The sequence below is a fragment of the Rhinichthys klamathensis genome, unplaced genomic scaffold, assembly GCF_029890125.1.
Source record: "Rhinichthys klamathensis goyatoka isolate OS25496 unplaced genomic scaffold, OSU_Roscu_1.1 h1tg000391l_1, whole genome shotgun sequence".
Lineage (NCBI taxonomy): Eukaryota > Metazoa > Chordata > Actinopteri > Cypriniformes > Leuciscidae > Rhinichthys > Rhinichthys klamathensis.
In genome coordinates this window covers 2,790,884-2,814,940 of record NW_026606894.1, presented here as the reverse complement: position 1 = coordinate 2,814,940, position 24,057 = coordinate 2,790,884, and the positions used below count along the sequence as shown (strand labels likewise).

General features: G+C 39.6%; 1 protein-coding gene across 2 annotated transcripts in view; it reads left to right on the top strand.

Moving 5' to 3' along the window:
* The window catches only part of abcc5 (ATP-binding cassette, sub-family C (CFTR/MRP), member 5), a 102,218-nt gene that overhangs the window by 74,478 nt on the left and 3,683 nt on the right, over window positions 1-24,057 (top strand). Inside the window, exons 6-25 of one of the 2 annotated variants that reach the window (XM_056234163.1) lie at window positions 526-759; window positions 957-1,130; window positions 1,214-1,361; window positions 1,917-2,065; window positions 2,162-2,269; window positions 4,154-4,507; window positions 4,605-4,676; window positions 4,785-4,909; window positions 7,957-8,029; window positions 8,925-9,128; window positions 9,220-9,363; window positions 12,150-12,246; window positions 14,288-14,472; window positions 15,330-15,476; window positions 15,577-15,706; window positions 18,304-18,586; window positions 18,711-18,897; window positions 22,019-22,108; window positions 22,239-22,428; window positions 23,776-23,935. In XM_056234163.1, the coding sequence (XP_056090138.1) occupies window positions 526-759; window positions 957-1,130; window positions 1,214-1,361; window positions 1,917-2,065; window positions 2,162-2,269; window positions 4,154-4,507; window positions 4,605-4,676; window positions 4,785-4,909; window positions 7,957-8,029; window positions 8,925-9,128; window positions 9,220-9,363; window positions 12,150-12,246; window positions 14,288-14,472; window positions 15,330-15,476; window positions 15,577-15,706; window positions 18,304-18,586; window positions 18,711-18,897; window positions 22,019-22,108; window positions 22,239-22,428; window positions 23,776-23,935 (3,254 nt within the window). The remainder of the gene's footprint in view (window positions 1-525; window positions 760-956; window positions 1,131-1,213; window positions 1,362-1,916; window positions 2,066-2,161; window positions 2,270-4,153; window positions 4,508-4,604; window positions 4,677-4,784; window positions 4,910-7,956; window positions 8,030-8,924; window positions 9,129-9,219; window positions 9,364-12,149; window positions 12,247-14,287; window positions 14,473-15,329; window positions 15,477-15,576; window positions 15,707-18,303; window positions 18,587-18,710; window positions 18,898-22,018; window positions 22,109-22,238; window positions 22,429-23,775; window positions 23,936-24,057) is intronic. The other variant, XM_056234164.1, reaches the window with a different exon arrangement.

Here is a 24,057-nt window from a genome sequence, read left to right as displayed (position 1 = left end):
TAAAAGTTTTCTGTGTTTTGTGCTTCCGCACACTCTGCTACTAATGATTGATATAATTGATATTAATTTTCAGGTGTTAAAACAAAAGTACGTCTCCATCCTGTACCCCCAACCTGATGTGACTGTAGGTAAAAAGTCTTTGAATCCACAAACAAGGGGCATTATGTCCATGATTCACTTTGCTAAAGTACAATGTATCACACAAATGGTACTGTCATTGTCTCTCTTGTTCTTTTCCAAAGGCTAGAGAAAAGGGCCAAATAAGGTAAACTATTAGAACACAGGCTTGACATTGTCTCTCAGTACAAGTTGCTCCAGTGATTATGATGACGTCCCACACGTAGCATACAATGATCACCTTTTTCTGCCGAATGACGTAGTAATGCCAGATGTTTTATGATGAGGAAGGTCATCAAATGTTGTTGAACTGTAATCATCGCAGTGGTGTGGTGCAATCGTATGTTTGTATCCTCAGTCACGCCTGCTGTGTCCTGTCGCCCCCTTGCTCGTCCTCCCTCTCCCCAGGCGTTTGTGGTGAGGCGGTTACTGGAGTACACGCAGAAGAGCGAACCCGACCTGCCCTACGGCCTGCTGTTGGTGTTGGGCCTCTTGGCCACCGAGCTGATTCGCTCCTGGTCCCTCGCCCTCACCTGGGGGCTGAACTACCGCACCGGCACCCGTCTGCGTGGAGCCGTCCTGACCATGGCCTTCCACAAGATACTGCGTCTGCGCAGCCTTCGGGAGAAGAGCATGGGACAGGTACGGTGTTGAGGGACAGACGAGGAGTTTTTCGCATTAATGAATTGGACATTAAGGAAGGTTAGGAGCAGATATCCTAGGGTGTTGAATGGTGAAGAGATGAAGAGTGAAAGAAAAAGAAGGTGATGCCCGCAAATATATTTTACGGTGGTATGCGTCGCACATCTTGCCAATGTGCGTGTTGCTTTTCTCTTTAGTTGATCAATATGTGCTCGAGTGATGGGCAGCGCATGTTTGAAGCCGCTGTGGTGGGCAGCCTGTTGGCTGGAGGCCCCCTGGTGGCCGTGCTGGGAATGGGATACAACCTATCTGTATTGGGGCCGACTTCTCTGCTGGGGTCTGCCGTTTTCATCCTCTTCTACCCGACCATGGTGAGGTTTTCGGTTCCTGCTTTGTCTTGTTTTTACCACTGGGAGTTAGCGTTGTAATGCCACTGTTTTTCCTGTGCCGGTAGATGTTTAGCTCCAGGCTGACGGCATACTTCAGGAGGAAGGGAGTAGCCGTGACTGACCAGCGTGTTCAAAAGATGAATGAGATCCTGAACTACATCAAGTTCATTAAGATGTATGCCTGGGTTAAGGCGTTCTCACAAGCTGTACGAAGTAAGTTTTTTTTTTTTTTTTTTTGGCTTAGTGTTACATTTAATATCATTGATATACCATTATAGTTCTTTTGTAGATTTTGAATTAGATTTGTTTTAATATTTTCTCTTTTAATTCTAGTAATTATCCTGTGGTTTTGTCATTTTTAAAATGTCTATATATTTTAGTATCATTGATTGATATATATATATATATATATTTTTTTTTACTTGTGTTTGGCTTAGTGTTATTTTGATATGTTATTTGTATCATTGATATACTATTATAGTTTTTGTTAGTATTTTTTAATTAGATTTTTTTTGTTTACATTTTAATTTAAGTTTTAGACATTTTTATTAGTTTTATGTCTATGCAGTTTTTATAAAATTGTAGTTTTAGTTATTTTAGTACTTCAAGTTAAACTAAACAAAAATGAGAAATGTACACACATTTTTGTATATTTTATTTCAGTTAATGTTTATTTTATTTCAAGTATGGTTTTGTTTTAGTTAACGATAATAAACCACTGTATTTCTATGCATACATTTTCGCTAATCATTGCGCACCATCAAACAGGAATTAGAGAGGAGGAGCGTCAGATCTTGGAAAAAACAGGATATTTTCAGAGCATCACAGTTGGCGTGGCACCTATCGTCGTTGTGATTGCCAGTGTGGCGACATTCTCCACCCACATGTTGCTAGGCTATGACCTTACCGCTGCACAGGTAGGGTTACATTCCTTGTTTTGAAGTTTAATCATTACCAGAGTATTAATGAACTCATGCATTGACTCTTTACTTCTTCTTCTTTTTTATGTCTAGGCATTTACTGTCGTCACTGTTTTCAATTCCATGACCTTTGCACTGAAGGTCACCCCATTTTCTGTCAAATCTCTCTCGGAGGCATCTGTCGCCATCGATAGGTTCAAGGTGAGCTTTCTGTGCCTCTTTCTACAAATAGTTACTTTCACCTCTGTCAAGATTTTCTCTGTCCTTTTAGTGTGTTTTGCCTAGTGTTATCAAGGCACCCACTGTAAATCCAGGTGTTGGAGCAGGTGGTATCATTCAGGTGTGTTTGATTTGGTCCAAATAGATGATTTTGGGGATTTGGCTGAATAAGATGGGAATGGGGCTGTTCTTGTCAGAATAATGCCACATTGAGAAGCTCCAGTTGCCACCCAGCTCACCCTCATCACGCAGATTATATATTTGTTGTCTCTTTATAATTTCAATGTCAGAATACAAAAATCACATAAAGTCATGATCTGCGGCACAGCTTTCATATCAAAAGTGTTGGAGATACAGTCATAAAACGGTGATTTTAGGAAGTTGTTAGAGTAATAAAATAAAAGTGGACACAACAAAGAGTAAACAAATTTAAAAACTACAAAAAAGCCTGATGAGAGTTGTTGAACATGTGTTCGTTGAACATCTCAGCTTCATGCATCTGGTAGTGATGTATGTCTCGAGACCGGTCTTGGTCTCGAGACCACTTTTATGTGGTCTCGGTCTTGGCACGGCCTTGACGGGTTTTTGGTCTTGGTCTTGTCTTGGTCTCGGACCTCTCGGTCTTGCCTAGGTCTCGCTGTCTCAGACCGACATAGTGGTCGGGGGATTTAGCAATACAACACTACAATATCCACGACGATATCCGCAACGGATTGAAGCGCGCGTCCGAGTGAAGACAGTGCGGTGTGCGCGAGCCACACGAGGAAACACCGTATCCGCGCCACTGATCGCAGCGGCAATGAGCACTTTGATCACTTGATTTAAAAAACACATATCATGTACAGTTTTTGATGTATTAATATTTAGTAAAACACATATCAGTGACATGATGGGTTTTAACTTCATTCAGGAGATTTTGGGTAACTGCACAACTGACAGATGACTTTGAGCGCACGCCAACGGGGTGTGTGTGTGTGTGTGTGTGTGACAATGACAAAACAACCAACTTTCGGATCCTGCACTTAAGCTTATAATTTCGTTTTTAAAAATATAATTATGTATTTAAAAGTTGCAGAATGGATTCATTTGGAGACTTCGAAATCGGCAGAGATAGGCAGGCAATGCAAAACAAAATCTTACAAGTTATTGCTTAGCTTCAACAACACTAGTCTGTCACCCGGTCTTGGTCTCGACTTGGTCTGTCTTGGTCTTGGTCTCGACTTGGTCTGTCTTGGTCTCGGTCTCGATACCCTCTGGTCTTAGTAGTGTCTTGGTCTCGGTTTAGGCGGTCTTGACTACAAGTCTAGCATCTGGATAAGACTCTCTTCCAACTAGTTTGGATTTTTGTGCCGGAATCAAACACGTAACAATAGAGCACTGCAGTGATTATGTATTTTTTTTAGGCCAACCTGGAAAGCATCACACTGGATTTTTCCATTGGCTTTTGGATTATTGCAGAAAATAAGCTCTCTGACCAACCGTTTATGTTTCTTACATGTTTTGTTCAATCATGGTAATCTTCACAAATATAATTTTGAAGCTTAAATACAATCACCAGAAGTAAAAAGCGATATTTAGTCAATAAACAAATTATTCCACAGTCTTGACTTCAACGTCACCATCATTAAGCTTTCAGTCTTTATTTAAGAAACATTTTCCCTGAAAGTTTGATTTGGAATAGATTGTAAGAACATGATTGAAAGTGGCTTCTGATCAAGAGGCTGTGCAAGTGGACTAGAGAGTAGATGAGAAATAGTTTAAAAGAAACAAGAAAGACAAACAGGCTCTGTGTTCTGTATTATATTTAGCACCTGTAAATGTTATAAATTGAGTCTGTTTTCTCTTTGTTTCTTCATTTTCCTCCAGAGTTTGCTCCTGATGGCCGAGGTCAAGATGATCCGTGAGCAGCCAAGCAATCCCTCCGTTGCAGTAGAGATGACTGGTGCCAGTTTGGCTTGGGAAACGGGGGGTCACAGCGCCCAGCCTTCGCCCCGTGGGACACCCTATATAGGCCTGGGAATGAGAGGGTGTCGCAAGAAGCGTCGGCAGCGGGACGACCCGAAACATCACGTGATTTTGGAAGAGGAAACGCATGGCCAGCTGTTGCATGATGTGTCTGGAGACATGGCGTCCAGTCCTGAAGATCACACCCTTCAAGTGCCGACCATCAGCCAACGGCTGCAAAGAACTCTTCACTGCATCGATCTCACTATACAAAAGGTCTTTGCCTTTCTAAATGCTAATTTGGTCGCTTTATAATGGTCGAGATGACAAGGAATAATCATGCTAATAATCATTCCTGTGTTTGAATCTTTAGGGGAAGCTGGTCGGTGTGTGTGGCAGTGTGGGAAGTGGCAAAACATCTCTCATCTCTGCCATTCTCGGCCAGGTGAGCGTTTATTGTCTGATTTAAAGTGTAAAAAAGGGCAGCTGTCGTTCATTGATCCATTAGATGTGTTTAGAAATCCTCAGATCCACTGTTGTGTGTGTATCCCAGATGACTCTTTTAGAGGGGACTGTTGCTGTTGATGGAGATTTCGCGTATGTGGCACAACAGGCCTGGATTCTCAATGCATCCTTCCGTGACAATATCCTGTTTGGCAAGGAAATGGAGGAAGAGAGGTGAGCACCAGTTCTTTTTCGTTCTACGCGAGGGCTGGTCTGATTAAAATGCACACTTGGGGCCCAAGCGAGGGGAAGAATTTTTTTTTTTTTTTACATTTTAGATAACGGAGCGTATATTTGCACTAAGTGCCTGTCTTTTTAGCAAAAAGACGCCTGTCACGAAATAGCTACAGTGGCGTAGGTCGTAGAGCATGAAGTGCGTGAAAGAGCTTTTGATGCGCTCGACCCAAGTTCGAATCCGCCTTTTGCCGAACTCTCTCTTCTCCCTTTTCCCAACACATATGAGATGTAAAATGTATAACCTAACAGAAAGGTCTCTAGCGTTATATTTTGCCAAAGAACTAAAATCGAAACCATGATATGGCTTTGTGCCTTTATAAAACAGCACAAGACTTTAAGAATAGGCATCCTATTTGTGCTGGGTGATTTAAAGAAGAGTGTGCACTTTGCACAGACGCCATCAGCCTGGTGTTTTCTCCTAAATAAAAGCACAAGGGTTTATTTCTTGCAAGTGAAGAAATTAGGACAAAAGTATTTTAATTTTCCTATGTTATAGTGTAATTTTGAAATAAAAAAATATTAATTTTCATTTATATAGTACAATTATAGGCTATATGGATTTTACGTCATAGGAATAATTATATAAATCATTATTACATTCAGTGTTAATTTTGTCAGCAAATTTTGATTTAGTTTTAGTCTTAGTCTTTTGACTAAAATGCCATTTAGTTTTAGTCATATTTTAGTCATCTGAATTGTTTTAGTTTTAGTCTAGTTTTAGTCGACGAAATACAATAACATTTTAGTCGACTAAATCTACAGTAGATTTAGTCGACTAAAATATAATGGGTTTAGTTCAATTGTAAGGCGTTAATTTAGAATTTCTCTAAAATTTCCAAACCCATATACTCCCGGAGAAAACATCTATTAACCTATTAAAATGAATGATTTTTAAGTTTGAACATGCAATACAGATACAGATTTAACTGCTGTTACTTAAAAAATATCTTAAAATGAAATAAAACCACTTTTCCTAAAGTACAACACAGTCTTCTTTACAATGAATGATATATTCATTCCTTATAACTACTTAAACATCATTCTTTATTCTTTCAAGCAGACATATTTATTTGTATGAATTAAATATAATTAATCCTTATTAAAGCTATTAACAAACAGTGAATGCTTTTCTCTTTTTCTTTTGTTGCTTGATCAAAATTAAGGACACGGACTGCATTAGGTTTATTGCCACTGTCACTTTAAGACGTCGGATCATGTCCAATGACATGCGGATACAATTGCACTGATGCACATCCGACACACTCACAGTTTAAGACATAACCAGCATAGTTTACATGCTTATGTAACATGCGAGTATGTAACATGCTTTTAAATGTTACATACTCTCCAAAAAGGACATTTAGACATACTGTTGTGTATTTCTCCATTCAGACACGAAAGAGAGCTCAATTCAGTAGCCTACTCGCGCGCTGTAGGTGTATTGTGTCTATGGCTGGACGCTTCGGTCGTGTGTGCGCACAGAAAACCGCACCGAATAGAGCTCTTTTTTGCATCGTCACTCTTATTCAGAGATCTATATGTCTGCCCTACTCATTCTCCCAGACGTTCACATTTTTTAACGTTTTATGACCGCGGGGTAGATCACGTTACAGTAGCCTACAAATGTGCGCATCTACCACACACGCAGGACATCAGTTCTGACGGATCGCTTCCCAAATCGTCACTATCTAACATTTTCGTCTAGTTTTTATTCGTTGACGAAAATGTCAATAGATTTTCGTCATAGTCTTTGTCATTCAAAACTAGGTTTTATTTAGTTATCGTCTCGTTTTCGTCTGTGAAAAAATGTCGTTGACGAATAATTTTCGTCGTTATTTTCGTCAACGAAATTAACACTGATTACATTATTATAATAATTGTTTGGCATCCTAAAACACCATTGATAATGTAATGTAGACTGAGACTCTCATAACTAAAAAGATGCTTTAATGTCCTGGTACAAATCAATGCTTTTTCTTTGTTCAACGAGCAGGTCATGGGTTGAAGCTCTTAATTTTGATCTCTCGAAGAGCACGAGATTGATGCATTTAACCTTAAAATATACAAAAGTTTCTTGCTCCCTCGAACCGCCCTAGAGGCACAGAGGTCCACCCAATAGTTTTTCAAATTCCTATGGGAAAGAACGACCATTTATGAACTTTACTCCAGCATAGTACAACAAAGTTCCTTTTAAGTCAGTAAAACTGTAAATGCCATATTAAAATGTCCTTGGACAAAATATACATTTGGCCTGCCGAAGAGGGGACCTACAAGACATTGTGCCCAGGGGCCTCTGAACTCTTAATCCGGCCCTGCCCACACCGCTGAGAACGCCGTTTGGATGAATATGTAAATATGTGCTGCGCGCTTTCCTCCTAATGACAAAATGAACACAACAAAAATGACAGCTGTGAGAAAACGGCAGTTAAGAAAGCATAAAGCAGAAGAAATGAACCGGAGAAGATTTTCATGTCAAAGAAGGCGGAGCCACAGAGCCACACCTTTTACGTAATCCCCACAGACCACTGGTATTTCGAAGGCGTTTACCCCCCAAAGCAAACTTTTCTGGAAAGTCTGCTTTGTCAAGCTGTTTTGAAACAAAACTTCGTTTTAGCCTGATTTGGTTTTAAAATGATGCCACACCTGTTTGTTCTTCAATTTCGTAATAGTATATCGGGGCCTTTTTTAACGAAACACGTCAGTACTTTTTGGTTTGCCAGACGCCTGCACTACAGCAATGCAATGAATAATGTGTTTGAGTCAGCATGAAGTAGACTAGAGGGCTAAGCCAGTAAAGGCTGTGCATGACTCAGCACAGAGATAAAATGAGCACAGACAACCTTGAACACTTGTTCTTTGTCATTAAATAGCCTCCACACGCCTCCTGATGAAATATAGTCTACGTATTATAGATGTAATGGCACTTTTTACCTTAAAGCGTGATCATATTTGATCGTCCTGTATCTTTGACATGTCTCCTGCAGGTATCAGGCTGTTCTGAGTGCTTGCTGCTTGAGACCAGACTTGGCCATCCTCCCTTGTTCTGACCTGACTGAGGTAACACATCCTACAGAATAACCAACAGTAGTGATGCACCCAAATTTGAGTTAGAATACTCAAAAACTCCCATTCAATAATTGCATTAAGCTTTCGTGCTTTGCTACTATTGATATGAAACGGTCTCAGCTTTCAAATTCTTTAAATATCACAAAATTCAAACAATAAATGTAGTTTTGTTACTCTTTAATGTGCTGTGAAGAGATCGCTGTAGCCGCATCAGTTCAAGCAACATGTGAACTGATTATCTCTTCCTTTTCACTAGTTATAGCACAAAAACATGAACGAACATTATAAGGTATGTTGAAAGAAAGAGTACAACTTACTAAAATGTCTCATGTAACGCTCAATCAGTGTTTCAACTGTGGAAAGATGTCAATAAAATGTAACATTGCATTTGCCTCAGAAAAGCCAGTGAATGTCGTCAGCTAGAAATAAAAAATTCTTAGAGGAGCATTTTTTGCACTGTATCACATATTCATTATATTTTTATTTAACCTGTTAGTGATGTCTTTATTATTTAATGTATATTTGAATAAATAAATCAATTTAAATACATCTGTCTAGCCACTGTTGTATTTATTTCAACAATGAATGGGAGTAGAAACATAATTATACAATCAAAATATGTATATAGAAACTGCCTTATGTGCAATTTAAATGTTTATATATGAATATTGATTATTAAATAAACTTAACTTTCGGTTTTCGGCTAGCTAAAAACTTTAATTTCAGTTGTTTCAGTAAAAACATTGGTGCATCACTAATCAGCAGAGACACTCTTAGACCTGAGCTACAAAGAGAATAATAATTTGATACAAACACTAAATTCTCATTTAACATGAGCCTATAATCAGGGCCAATGTTTTATACGTGGTGTGATTCCCTCTGTCAGATTGGTGAACGTGGTGCCAACCTGAGCGGTGGTCAGCGTCAGCGGGTAAGCCTGGCGCGAGCTTTATACAGCAACCGGGACATTTATATTCTTGATGACCCTTTAAGTGCTCTGGACGCTCATGTCGGAAATCACATCTTTAACAACGCCATTAAGAAGCAGCTGCGGGGCAAGACCGTCATCTTTGTCACTCACCAGCTACAGGTACAATGTCATTCCTCGTCATGTGAGATCTTTGAAAGCCACTTAATTATTCGCGATCACAGCTTATGGTAATGGGCGTTTCTGTTATCAGTATCTGGTGGACTGTGATGACGTGATCGTCATGCGTGACGGCAGCATCACAGAGCAAGGCAGCCATGAGGACCTGATGAATGTGAATGGAGACTACGCCGCCATGTTTAACACCCTTCAACTGGGGGAAACACACATCATTGAGGTCAGCATCTCTTTAGTCAGACAAGTCTTCAGCCAAAAATTAACACGTTATCATCATTTACTCACCCCCATGTTGTGACGAACCTTTTGTCGCATGATGTGCAAGAACCAATAATGTTTGATGATAGTTGATTTGAGTTTCAAGGAATAAAGGCTTAAATTTCAGTCTGTTTATTATACAAAACAATCATGCTGCTTCAGATGATTCTGGATAAATTCATTTCACACTTTGTCATTTTTGGAGCTCGAAGTTTTAAGGTCCCTTAAAGGGATAGTTCACTTTGAAATTAATTTTTGGTTTCAATTTTGATATTTTTAGGTCAACCCGTTCTTGTCTGTCAGTCATATAATGCAGGTCTATGGTCACCACCTCAAAGAGCATGCACAGAGAAGTCCAAATTAAACATGATTTACTGACTCGTAAATGTAAGTACACATTGATGGCCTAAGACACGAAACGAGCGGTTTGTGTGAGAAAACGAACAGTATTTATATCGTTTTTACCTCTTGTAAACACAGCCACGTCCAAGTGATCTGAGGGCGCGGGCGCTTCGGTCTGTGCGTTACAAGAGGTAAAAACGATATAAATACTGTTCGTTTTCTCACACAAACTGCTCGTTTCGTGTCTTAGGCCATCAATGTGTACTTACATTTACGAGTCATTAAATCATGTTTAATTTGGACTTCTCTGTGCATGCTCTTTGAGGTGGTGACCATAGACCTGCATTATATGACTGACAGACAAGAACGGGTTGACCTAAAAATATCAAAATTGAAACTACTGCAGAAACAAAGACACCTACATCTTGGATGCCCTTGAGGTAAGCTAAAACATATCAAAAATTAATTTCAAAGTGAACTATCCCTTTAAGGACCCCATATACTCACAGCAATGTTCTTTTTCGTTCTTCGCTTAGGGGCAGAGATGCTCACGAGTCTCTGAACTAGAGTCCAAGTCAAGTCTCAAGTCTCTGAACTAGAGTCCAAGTCAAGTCTCAAGTCTCTGAACTAGAGTCCAAGTCAAGTCTCAAGTCTCTGAACTAGAGTCCAAGTCAAGTCTCAAGTCTCTGAACTAGAGTCCAAGTCAAGTCTCAAGTCTTTGAGCTAGAGTCCAAGTCAAGTCTCAAAACTAGAGTCCAAGTCAAGTCTCAAGTGGTTATAATAAGTGTTGCATCACGTACAGCGACCCATCCAGGCTGCTTAGAACACTTCATAGCTATATAGGCATTCAAAGCATGTAATGTTATTATGACTCCTTTATCTATTAGCATATAGTATCAGCTTTGATTTAGATATATAATCAGTGTAAAAAGGCATGACAAAAACACCAAGAATGCTGTACTTTTAAGTTAATATCTGCATCTGTAAAAATTGAGGTTCTGAAGAAAAAGGACTCTCATGTCTGTTGCTGAATTATAATGAAAGGCCTTGGCTCCTATTGTGCTGGCTCTGTGGAGCTGGAGCCATAAGACCAAATATAGAAAATGTTATAGCCTACCTCACAGCACTAAAATTGACATAGTGGAAAACATCACAGTGTAGCTAAATGCAAAACACTATTGGAACCAAATGATGTGAAATACATGGTTCCTCATACGTTCATATATTTATGGCGGCCCGCCACAATATCAGCACTGGCTGACCGCCACACATTGATTTTCGATTTTTTATTTTATTTTTACTAAGCCTATTTAAAATCGTATTTGATTGCAGAGCGCCGTAGCGCATTCGCGCCGCACTACCTCTCGCACGTCTCTCTCTCTCTCTCTCGTTCACCCATACCTCTCGCGCTCTCTCTCCCTCATGGAACACCATGAGGTGCACGCGCGCAGATACCGCATATTTTGCATTAAAGGCTTCTTTTATTTGGCCCGTCTTGTTTGAAGTTTTTAAACCCAAAGCTTACGATGAATGGCACAGCAGCGGCCGGTGCAGTCGACATGTTTGTTTGTTGTCCTCTCATGTGTGGCCACGCGCACGTAGTACGTGTTATGTAGGCAGGTTTTAGGTAACGGGTCGGTCGGAGGGAGGGGAATAACAGAGAGCTCATCAGACGTTTCCTAAAAATAAACATTGTTCACGAGTCCCGCAGCTCGAGTCCGAGTCGAGTCTGAAGTGTTTCGAGGACGAGTCTCAAGTCGAGTCTGAAGTCACTGTGTGTGCGACTTAAGTCGCACTCGAGTCCGAGTCTCAAACTCGAGTCCCCATCTCTGCTTAGGGGTAAAATGAAGTTCGAAATACGTGAGCAGCGAAATACTGTTAGCGAACATCCGTCGCCGCCCACACTGTTGAGAGCGACGGTTAGATGAATATGTAAATATGTGCTGCGCTCTTTCCTCTCAATAACAAAACAAACACAACAAAATGAACTCCCAAAACGAACTTTGTTCGAAATTACGTCACAGCAGTTTGTTCTTCGATTTCGCTTAAAGTATATCGGGCCTTTATACAGTATATTTAATAAAATGGACAAAACATCTAAAACAATATTAAAATGTCGTCTTTTGTAATCCACAAAGTAAAGAAAGTCATACAGACAGAAGTATCATTTTTAGGTGAACTATCCCTTAAAGTTCATGTTTTATGTAAAACCGATGAAATGTGGAAGATGGTAAAATAGTTCAGAGACAGTTCACCAAAAACCATCACCCTCATGTGCCTCATGTCGTTCCAAACCCGTATGACTCGAAAAGGAGAAGTTTTAAATGTTTACGCAGCTTTTTTTCAACAGCACCATCAGTTCTTGCTCATTGCGTGTCTCGAATCTGTTATTTTGTGTCATCTCAGGTTCCGAATAAGAAATCTGGGAGTTCCCTGAAGAAACCCTTAGAGAGCAAAAAAGCAGGATCTGTCAAAAAAGAAAAAACAGTCAATCAGGATGATGGTAAGTATGAGCATGTTAAACCGTAAATTATACTGTGCGCTACATCAGTGATTCTCAACAGGTTTGGCCATGGGACCAACATTTTCCCATGGTCATTAAGCTGCGACCCAATTTTTTATTCCTAAAAAATAAAATGGCAGTCCCAAACTACTTCGTTAATACAATAAAGTTAGTAAGTTGGTATGAGCCACCAAAGTCAAATATACAAAATTGCACAAAAGTAAAAATAGTGGCATTTTGGGGTTACATAAACAACAGTTACCATGGTAATCACACAATACTAACATGAACTGTTAATGAAACGCATGGAAACTGCTCCTGATGAATACAATGAACATCATACCTGCATGCAAATTCTTCCCAGCGAACACAAAAGTACCAGTTACCTAATTTATTGGTACTTTTTGCTAATTTCATTACTAATTGACAACATAGCCACGCCATTGCATGCTTGTAATTTCTTTTGCACTTTATTTATAATGAAGTGATATGCAGTGAGCGCCGCCACATTTGCACGTGCAATTGAAGAGCACAATAGCTGACAGGACGTTATTTTTGTAACCTGTTAGAAAAAAAAGTCTCACCTCAGAAAAAAAACCATTTAAAATAATTCCACTGAGATATAGCCTGACAACAACTCATCTGACCGCAGATACTGAATCGGGACAACGCGTTTTTATCAGCCACTCTTTACCTAAATGCGTCTGACAGAAGAGTCAACAGCTTTCACGCACGTCTTTCAAAATAAAAGTCTCGCATCAGAAAAACATAGAATTACGTTTGTTGTTGTTTCTTTGAACCGGACACTCAAAACTGTTCTGCGACCCACCAGTTGAGAAACACTGCTCTACATAACCTCACGTAACTGCAGACCTCGCGTTTATGGTGCGTTCACACCGGACGCGAATAGCGCGTCAGGCGCGAGTGATTTCAATGTTAAGTCAATGCAAAGACGGGTTACGCGCGTAAAGAATTCCTGCGGCGCGAATGAAGCGTAGAGCGCGGTAGACGCGAATACGCCTCATTCGCGCGTCAAGTTCGCGCGAATGGCGCGAATTGAGCGTCTGGCGCGTTAAACGCGAATGTTTTATGTAGTGCTTTTTGTGCATTCTTGCGTTTGACGCGAATTCGCGTCTGCCGCCCGAGTTGAAAAATCTAAACTTCTGCGTCAATTCGCGCCGCGTTAACCAATCAGGAGCCTGCTTGCTGCTGTCACGTGGTGAAGTGACAGTTTATAATGTTATTTTATGTTTGGCCTCAATAAATTATTTTGTAATATGACAAAAATGCTTGGTGTGCAAAGCAAATCTTTCACATAAAAACTCGATTTCAATATATGAGAGATACTCATTTTGTATTGAATGCTATTTATTCCATATCTATTCTAGATTATATGAAACATTATTATTCTAATGTAAAGACAACAAACACAATTTAGTGTATAAAAACTTTTTTTAAAAATCACAGGAAAGGTTTCACTTTTCCATTTATTATCAAAACAAAAATAAATGACAGATTAGGTGGGTGCGGGCGAGGGTGAACCTCGCGCCGGGCTGTAGAGCGCGGGCTCGACAGGCAAAGACCACTCGAGGCCGAGGCCTTATACGGCGTACGCTGTCCTCGTCAGCGTCCTCACCGTTAGGTCCACCAAACCTGGCTCCTGGAGCAAATTGTGAAACTCCTGAAACCCTCCGGAGGGTCTGGTGGACCAGAGTACAGCGACGATGTCCCCTACGCAGCTGTTTCTGCTCTCCAGAGCATATACGAGCGGTGACTCTCTCGAATAATGCTAATGCTAATGCTCGATAAACATCTAAAAAGATGGCCGCCAACGGGTTTCGAAACTTTCGCCTCTGACGCGCGTAAATTTCGCTATAAACTTTTGTTTTTACGCGTGTCAATTTCGCCATTGACACGCGAATTAACACAAAGTGGTCAAGCGTCAAACTAGACGCGAATTTGACGCGCTATTCGCGTCCGGTGTGTCATGCTTACCCTTTTGACCTTATGATTTACCTCACTCCTGTCGGTTTTCTTTCAGGTCAGCTGATGCAGGTGGAAGAGAGAGGGAAAGGCTCAGTGCCCTGTGAAGTGTACAAAGTGTACATCCAGGCTTTAGGAGGGTGGCTCGTCTTCCTCTTCATCCTGGCCCTCTTTATTGTCAATGTGGGCAGCATAGCCTTCAGCAACTGGTGGCTCAGCTACTGGATCAAACAGGGCAGCGGGGTAAGAGACGCTGGGGAGTTTGGAGCAAAGGAATTGCAGAAAGGCTTCATTTCCATGAGACCAGAGTAGAAGTGTTTAAATATTTGATGCGCTTGTGACCTTTACCGCTGGTTTGTGTCTTTTCTTTCTGGAGCTGTTACTGTTAGTGTGTCAAACTTTGGAAAGGACAAATCACAAATGACTAATTATATTTGTTTTGATCACAACTCATGCACTGAATATCAATATTTAAAACATAATTTAAAAAAAAAATTGAGAACAGCTGCTCTGGTTTTTTACTGGTTAGGTGTAATAAGCTTGATCTTTGCGCCATATTCATCACAGTATTTCTGTAATGAATAAATATCAATTGACAATTCTTATTTTTCATTGAATATTGCAGTGTTTACTGTAAATGATTAATTGGTGCACATCTTTTTTAATTAATGTGCCTTCGTAATCTTTAACATTAACTCTACACCAATGTGCAAACAACAAGGATTCCAGTCAATTCCTGATGGGCAAAACCAAGAGCCACCCTACTTTTTATTTTTGTTCTAGAAGCTGTTTCATTTGGATTTACGTAACAATAGGGAAGAAAAGCTATTACAAGTTTTCAAGCCGTCTTTAAAGGTTAAGACAATAAATATATGCCATACTGTGAATCCACATTAACATTAATATTGTATAAACGAGTCTTTGGCAATACGCACCCCTAAGTAGGCCATTGATTCATTTAATAACTATATAAATAGATTCTGGACACAAAATTTCATTACCGAGTATCATCCTTTTAACATGTTTACTATTTAATGCAAAACAACTTTTGTGTACACTTTTATGTGTCTATAATTGCCTTATGGCTTCTTGCTCAACAGAACACCACAGTGCAGGTGGGGAACAGTTCAGTAGTGAGCGAGAGTATGCGAGATAACCCTCTGATGCACCACTACGCTGGTGTCTACACCATGTCTATGGGAATCATGCTCCTCCTCAAACTACTGAGAGGCACCGTGTTTGTCAAGGTGAGATTTGACATTTTTACATGTATTTGGTTTTATAGCATCTATACCAAGCTGTCAGGGGGAGAGGTCCATGTTTCATTGGGATCTTCTTCTTGTTTAGGGTACTCTGCGTGCCTCCTCAAAGCTCCATGACGAACTTTTCCAGAAGATTCTTCGTAGTCCCATGAAATTTTTTGACACGACGCCCACGGCTCGCATCCTCAACCGATTCTCCAAAGACATGGATGAAGGTGAGAACTGTTGGAGGGTTAGAATGTATTATTATCTTCAAATGGGGTGTGTGAAATTGACCAAAAATAACATCTCTGTATTTTCTGGGTATTTAACTATAATTATATTTTGGTTAATGTGTTAGACCTGTTGTGTAGGGGTGATTTCGGACACATCCACTGATTCATTCAGGAACAAAACGCCACTCTGTGTTTCCCGGAGACTCACAGCAGTTCTGTAACGGCTTGGTTTGGAAATATTGCCGAAATAGAGGAAAAAGAGACAATATTGTTAATATTGTGGCTAAAATGTAACTCACAATGTTAACTTTATTTATTAAACTGTTATATAAAATCAATATCACATTTGCAGTCGTGCTGGTGATATTCAGGAAAATCAGCATGCTTGTGTGATAGTGCTAAACTAAATTGTGTTTATATAATATATATGTCAGAGTTTCCGCTAGAAAAAAATGGTGCCGGTCAAAGTGACCGGCAGAGGTTTCGTTTAACGGACATTTTGATGATATGCCGGTCAAATATCGCCTCTTAATTAGTCAAGTTGAGGAAAACTGGAGGCAGGCTATGTAACTTAAAAAATGACATAATCAGGCCGTATAGAATGCAACATTATTATTAGTCTGACTTTCAAATAGACGAAAACAACATGAACGTCCGATTGGCGTCAATTAACACCAATTGTTTTTTACTATGGTTTCACACACATTCACTTTTTGAAACATTGAGGCACGGATGTACCTAATACAAATAAATAACTAGCTAACTAGTTAACATCTCCAGTTAACTAGCAGATCATTCATTTAGAACGCTATTAAATAAGAGATAGCGCTAAAATCAGTTGTTTTTTAAATCAAGCTGAGCGCTCGTGTCCGTTGCTATCAGTTGCATGGACGACGCGCTGCGCGAGTTGCGCAATCTTCACTTGGACGCGCGTTTCAATCTATCGCCGTTGCGGAGACTCTACACAGGCGAAGCACTGCTACTTGGGCGCAGAGATATCACGCAACACCTGAAATAAAGCTTGCCACAAAGAACCGGCGAAAGTAATGATTATGCATGAAACATTTAAATTGTTGATAAATTGATAAAGTTGACGATGCAGACTCGCCATCTTCGCAGTAGTGAACGCGCCTAGAGAGAGAAATGCTCACTTCACATGAATAAATTCTTATTTTTTAATCCAGGCAAATTTGTTGATGAAACATTGATTAAAATGAAGATACAATTTATACAAAACGAAATAAACTTTAAAGAAAGGCTTTCTACAAAACAAAACTAAATAAGTGGTCAAAATCATGTCTGACCAATTCCAAATGTTTTCTGATATATAGGCCTATTGGTCATCTTATGATCCTATCTTACTCATCTCATGCGGTTCCCTTTTCATATAGCCTAATCAACATAGATGATATAAAAAAAGAATAACATTATATTATTTATAAAAATGAAACGTATATTTAAGTTTTTTAACTTATAATAAGCGTCGCACACCGCTCCGCTTTGCTCACATGCTCCGGTGTGTAGTCTAATGCATGTGTGCGTGCATGTTGTGGAGGGGTGCGATTTTCGAATAATAATCAACCCAACGATCTTCGAATATTATTTTTGCTTGAAAATTTCGTTTTGTATAAATTGTATATTAATTTTAATCAATGGTTCATCAACAAATTTGCCTGGATTATTAAATAAGAAGCAAATATAGTGGACAATATAGGCTAATCAGGACACGGAGGCGTCGGCGCGAGCACACTTCTCTCTATAGGCGCGTTCACTAGCCTACTGCGAAGATGGCGAGTCTGCATCGTCAACTTTATCAATTTATCAACTTTATCAATAATATCAATGGACCTGGCCATATTTGAAACGTCTCACTCAATCGTTCGTTGTTTAGGTCTATATTACAGCCGTTCAAGGCGTGCGCTTTATTTGAAATGCGCATGCCATGTTGTTTAATAACTTTCAAACGGTAGAGCCTGTTCCTTTATAACATAGCCAAAGGTCGGTGTATTTTTTCTTTATACATTTTAGGCTTATTCTCAAATTCATATTGTGTTAGGGGGGCGGGATTATTCCGCAATTTTAATCGGACAATTTGACCGGAGAGATTTAATTTTGTCGGACATTTCATTTTTTTCCCGGCCAATGTCCGGTAATTACCGGACAACGGAAACCCTGATATGTGTGTGTGTATATATCATTATATTTATATATAATATATACATATGTGCGTATCTGTGTGTGTTTGTATGTGTATGTGTATATATATACAAACACACACACACACATATATATATATATATATATATATAAATTTGTGATTTAAATATTAAATAAACAAACTTTTATGTTATATTCATCGATTTGACAGCACTATAGAAATATAAGGCATAAGGGGTGATTTCGCCTCATATATTGAATTTTGGGGGCATTTTACATCACGCAATGAAAGCAGGCCGGTTTTTGTTTGTGTTTTACAAAGTGAGTGACATCATTAGAACAGACATTACGATATTATAGTAGACGATACATATCACACACCCCTATAATCAGGCTCTCTTACCTGTCTTACATTTCTAAACGCTTCCCTGTCTTCTCAGTGGACACACGTCTGCCGTTCCAGGCTGAGATGTTCATTCAGAACGTGATTCTGGTGCTCTTCTGCCTGGGTGTGATTGGCAGCGTGTTCCCTTGGTTCCTAGTGGCAGTAGGGCCGCTGGTCATCCTCTTTACAGTGCTGCACGTGGTTTCACGAGTCTTCATTCGAGAACTCAAACGATTAGACAACATCACACAGTCACCTTTCCTGTCCCACGTTGCCTCCAGCATTCAGGGCCTGACCACCGTGCATGCTTATGGAAGAGAGGACGAATTCCTTCAAAGGTGAATGCTGGGATATAATTTTATACTGTTTCTTTTAATGTGCTTTACGGTAAGCATTGTACGATAAGTTTATGATAAGACTTCCAGTGAGCTCACTTAATTGACTTTGTGTGTTTTATCCCAGGTATCAGGAGCTGCTGGATCAGAACCAGGCTCCTTTCTATCTGTTCAGCTGTGCCATGCGCTGGCTGGCAGTGCGTCTGGATGTGATCAGCGTGGCTCTCATTAGCATAACGGCTTTGATGATTGTCCTCATGCACGGCCAGATCCCTCCTGCATACGCAGGCCTGGCCATTTCCTATGCTGTACAGGTGAGGGAAATTGTGCCAAACACAATCTTTCGTCTTTCATCTTTTGACTCTTTCAGTGTCAACCATTTGACATTTGGTTTAAAATTGAATCATGAACTCTTGAAACTCTTAAAAACAGGCTTGGGATATTGTTTGCTGTAGTTATTATATCAACAAAGCCTGATTTCCAAAAGTAAAACACAATTGATGATAGTGTTCGACCGAAATATCCCCATTGCCGATATTATCATATTATTGGCCGATGTTGGAAGTGGGACTTTTATTTTCACAGCCCCAAGAACGCAGTACAGGAGCTCCTTTTCTCAGTCTTTCTTTAGTTTTCTGTCTTTGTAAAGTTCTTTCTAATAACTGAAAAGCAAATGCTATAATACTTTTTATATACTACCGAGATTCTGTAAATACTCATTTTAAAAATCATTATCAACCATCTTGTAGGGATGTGACCGAAGCCGAATGCTATGTTCGGAAAGGAAATGATGCATTATTTGGAGCCCCTAAAGGGACATGATGATAGAAAAAAAAAAAAGCGATATAAAATAGTATACAAAATATATTTTGGTAATTATATTGTATATAGTTTGTGGGCATCAGGGAGACGCGATTAATATGCAGGGTAGTGTTGTCACGATACTAGAATTTCTAACTTCGATACGATACCTTGAAAAATATCGATATTCGATACCATTTTCGATACCACGGAGAAAAAGCTGCCACAATATTAAGGGGGTATTTTTTTTTATTTAAAGCTAAATATAACAAGTCTAGAACATGACAATGAGGTATATTTTACACGAACAAAAATGTCCTGAGTTCTATTTGTTTATTTTTTTAATTGGACCAGAGCTAACATGATGTATTTTTATTACCTACTGTTATCAAAGATTAAAATATACTGTAACAAAAAAGCACTTAACAGTATCAAATTGGAGGATAGAGAGTCAGTAATGTATAATAATAAGATTAAACATTCAATTTTCAGTTAAAGGCATGTCATTATTGAATTCAGAGATAGCTGTTTAGTTTAATTAATATCTGTGTAATCAAATTGATGATAATCGCTAATGAAGGAAAATTGCAGAATTAAATAATAATTTTTGAATAAAGTTAAATAGGCACCAGTTAATTTACATTTGACCACAGTTACAATATTTACTTGTCTAAGATTCCTCAGTCAGATTATGTTAACTTTAAGAATTAAAACGAGACAACACAGACTCTTATCAACAACAATACTAGGCCATCTTGGTTAATGTTTCAGAAAAGTTCAAATGAGAAGAGTTACAGTGTTTCCTTGAGGATTTGTTTTAGCAGTGGGGGCAGGTCTGTCCAAACAACAAACACCCCTGATGCTGAGCATATGCTGCTAAATAGTAGCCTACCCCTGGAGCCTGTTCCTTAAGTCTGTTTTCACCTATACAATAATTTTAAAAATGAGTGATGTGAGGGATTATTGATAGTCAAACAATCTGTTGGGTGCCCGCAGCCCGATCGCGTGTCCGCGCTATTCTCCGACATGCCCGCTCGTGGTGTGTAGCGCGTGTCCACGCTATTCTCCGACTCCGACATGCCCGCTCGCGGTGTGTTTTTTACGCGTGTCCGCGCTATTCTCCGACATGCCCGCTCGCGGTGTTCTTTATCAATCAACCAAAGCCGGTCGCGGTGGCGCCGCCCTCACCATCTTTCCATTCACTTCACTTTTGCTATTTAACCAGAGCGAATGAGACGAGTGCGTCACGTGTGGTGTTTGTCAACGCGCCTGAGTATCGATACTTCGGGAAAGTAGTATTGGTACCGTTCAGATATTTCAGTATCGATATTTATCGAAATATCGATATTTTTGACAACACTAATGCAGGGTATTGAAATCGCTTTTAAATTACTTTTGCAGTCTCAAAATGATTCAACCCCCTGAATAGAATCCCTCACAACAGCACAAATCTGCAAAACAGGTGTTGTCTCAAACACACCTGATGCAACTAATCAAGGGCTTCATTAGTTGCACCAGGTGTGCTTGAGCTTGAACACATGAAATATCTGAACTGGCCAGGTTTGAGTGTCACGTTAGAAAAATGGCAAAGTCAAAAGAATGGTCCAAAAAGTTAAGAGAAGATATCATCGCCCTTCACAAACAAGAAGGAACAGGATACAAAAAGATAGCGAAGGCACTACATTTTCCTAGAGACACCGCTGGAAGCATAGTTCGCAAGTTCAAAGTTAAAGGAACAGTGATTACACTACCAGGACAGGGCAGAAAAAGGAAGCTTTCAACAGCTGCAACCAGATTTCTGAGAAGGCAGGTTCAGGAAAAACCCTCAAGTGACTGCAAAAGACCAAGTCTTGGTTGCAACAGGCACTGAGGTTTCAGCTTGCACAAGTAGGACACGTACTAAACGCATGCCAGAACTCCAAGACGTACCCCACTGCTAACCCATAAGCACAAGACAATTTGGCTCCAATTTGCTCAAAATCATATAATTTTTGAGGGGGTGTTTTATATATCAGTTTTATATTGGCCATTGACCACCCTGGTCTTTAAGATATCAGCATTGGGCGTCGAAAAATCCATAGCGGTCGTCCACTAACTGATGTCAAGCAGGACGGATGCCCTGCAGGGAAAGCGGCACATTTCTCATTGCTGCTGGCTTCAGCAGAAAATGAAACTCCACTGTTTCTTGCACCAATGGCAGATGGATGCAAGTGCCATTTTGTGCATGTTGTGCTTTTGTCCCTTCCGTTTTTCTGCCAAAATTTAAGTAAAAAAAGTGAAGCGAGAACAGTGCTTTCCATTTTTAGCGCCTTCTCCTCCTGAGTCATTAATTATCTAGCTACCCTAGTAAACCGGTGCCACTAGTACTCACGGTGGTCTTCATGTTGATGATGCAAATGTACTGTGGTTTAGAGCCAAATAATAGGGACCTGTGAAAAGAGACCTGCGGTGAAATAGGAAATAGACTCGAGTTTGGACCAAACAATCAAAACAAGTGTGGAAACGGCATAAGACAGGATTGACACGTCTAGAACACATTTATTTGCCGCAAATGTGATTGAATAGGGTCATATTGTCAGTTATAACAATAGAAGTAGATTTTACCTGGCTGAACATCTCTTTCATCTCTCACAGCTTACAGGATTATTCCAGTTTACTGTTCGCTTGGCCTCTGAGACCGAAGCGCGGTTCACCTCAGTAGAGAGAATCCATCATTACATCAAGGTACTTGTCTTGCATCATTTTTTTTTTGACTGACAATTTCAGTCATTAAAAGTTTCATCATTCTTTACGATGAATTCAGAATAGAGAGGATGAAGTCCGACGTTTGCTTTGTCACCTCTCTCTGTCTTAGTCTCTGTCTCTGGAGGCCCCTGCCAGGGTGAAAAACAAGGCTCCGCCATCTGACTGGCCCCAGTGGGGCGAGATTGTGTTTGATGGAACAGAGATGAGGTACAGAGACAACCTCCCACTAATACTGAAGAAAGTTTCCTGCACCATTCGACCGAAAGAGAAGATCGGAATCGTAGGACGAACGGGCTCAGGTCAGTCTCTTCTCTTGTGTTTTTTCTCAACAATTACGATATTCAATTTAATGTAACTTTTTGAATCAGGGGCCTCATTTATAAAACACGATCGGATTTCATCCATGTCAAAAGTGAGGAACAAATCAGGATTTATAAAGGCAAAACTTGAAGTGAAAATGTTCTTATGTGTACGCCAACTGAAGTTTTTGTATTCATATATATACCAGCAATTACAATAATCCAGCATTGTTTATTAAAATGTAAAGATAAATATTGAGCAAATGAGAAACTGTTTTAACTGCTTTATTTTTGTTTATCGTTTATTATATGATATATATGTATATATAACACATATTTATTATAGTGCTGTCAAACGATTAAAATATTTAATCGTGATTAATCGCATTAATGTCATAGTTAACTCGAGATTAATCGCAATTAATCGCACATTTTTATCTATTCTAAATGTCTCTTGATTTCTTTTTGTCCCATTATTTTTTCTAATTTTAATGCTCTTATCAACATGAAAAAGTGGATCGGCTTGCTTTGTGCAAATGTTTTTTATTGAAAACAACATTGACAATACTGTGTTCAATTTCACACTAAAACATTCTTACTTGGAGCAAATAATCTCTCACACAATGTAACACTGTCCATCAATAAAAGGGTGAAAGAAATACTGACGAGGTCCTGATATTGACGAGGGGGCGGAGAATTCGCATCAGCTGTGTGTGTGTGTGTGTGTGTGTGTGTGTGTGGGCTTGGCCATCATCAAGTGGTGTTTCAGACTGGATGTGCTGCGATGATGATAGCTCAGTTCACAACGACAAAACACACAGATCACTTTGGTCTTTTCAATGGGACCATTTGGCAACTTTTTAAAAAGTAAACTTTTTTTAATTCAGATTCTTATTGGCATCCATTTCGGCGTCTCGTGCTCGTCATCCACTCAAAACGTAACGTTAACCTACTATTTGGCCGGCTCGCAACAAGTGTGTTTCCGGTCTAGCTAGATCCGGTGCCAAAAAGACCGTTACCGTAATCTCGCGATAAAAAAATGAATCGCGTTAAAATGGGTTTGCATTAACACCGTTAATAACGCGTTTTACTGACAGCCCTAATTTATTACAATAATTTTTTTATAATAAATAATATTTTTTAACGTGTTTGTGCGTAAGTGTTTTATAAATCATTCGTAGGAATTCGTCATATGTTTACATTTAGGATCATTTGATGTAGATCTTGATAAATGAGGCCCCAAGCCTTTAATGAAATATGACTTTCATGACAAAAATAGAAGGTGAAATCAGATAATTAATGTCATAAAGAGAAAAACATTAAATCTGCCATCTTATCTGTCCTCAGGGAAGTCTTCTCTAGGAGTGGTTCTCTACCGGCTGGTAGAACCATGTGGCGGCTCCATTAAGATTGATGGTGTCAACATTTGCGACATTGGCCTTGCAGATTTGCGCAGCAAGCTGTCAATCATTCCACAGGAGCCAGTGCTTTTCAGTGGTACTGTCAGGTAAGCATACACTCCTTCAGTGGAACTGCACTCCTCTTAAATTCAATCAGTTGATTCCCAAAGACCTTTTTACACGAATCATGATAGGGCTTCATGCGTCATGTGCTATTATTAACTTTCAC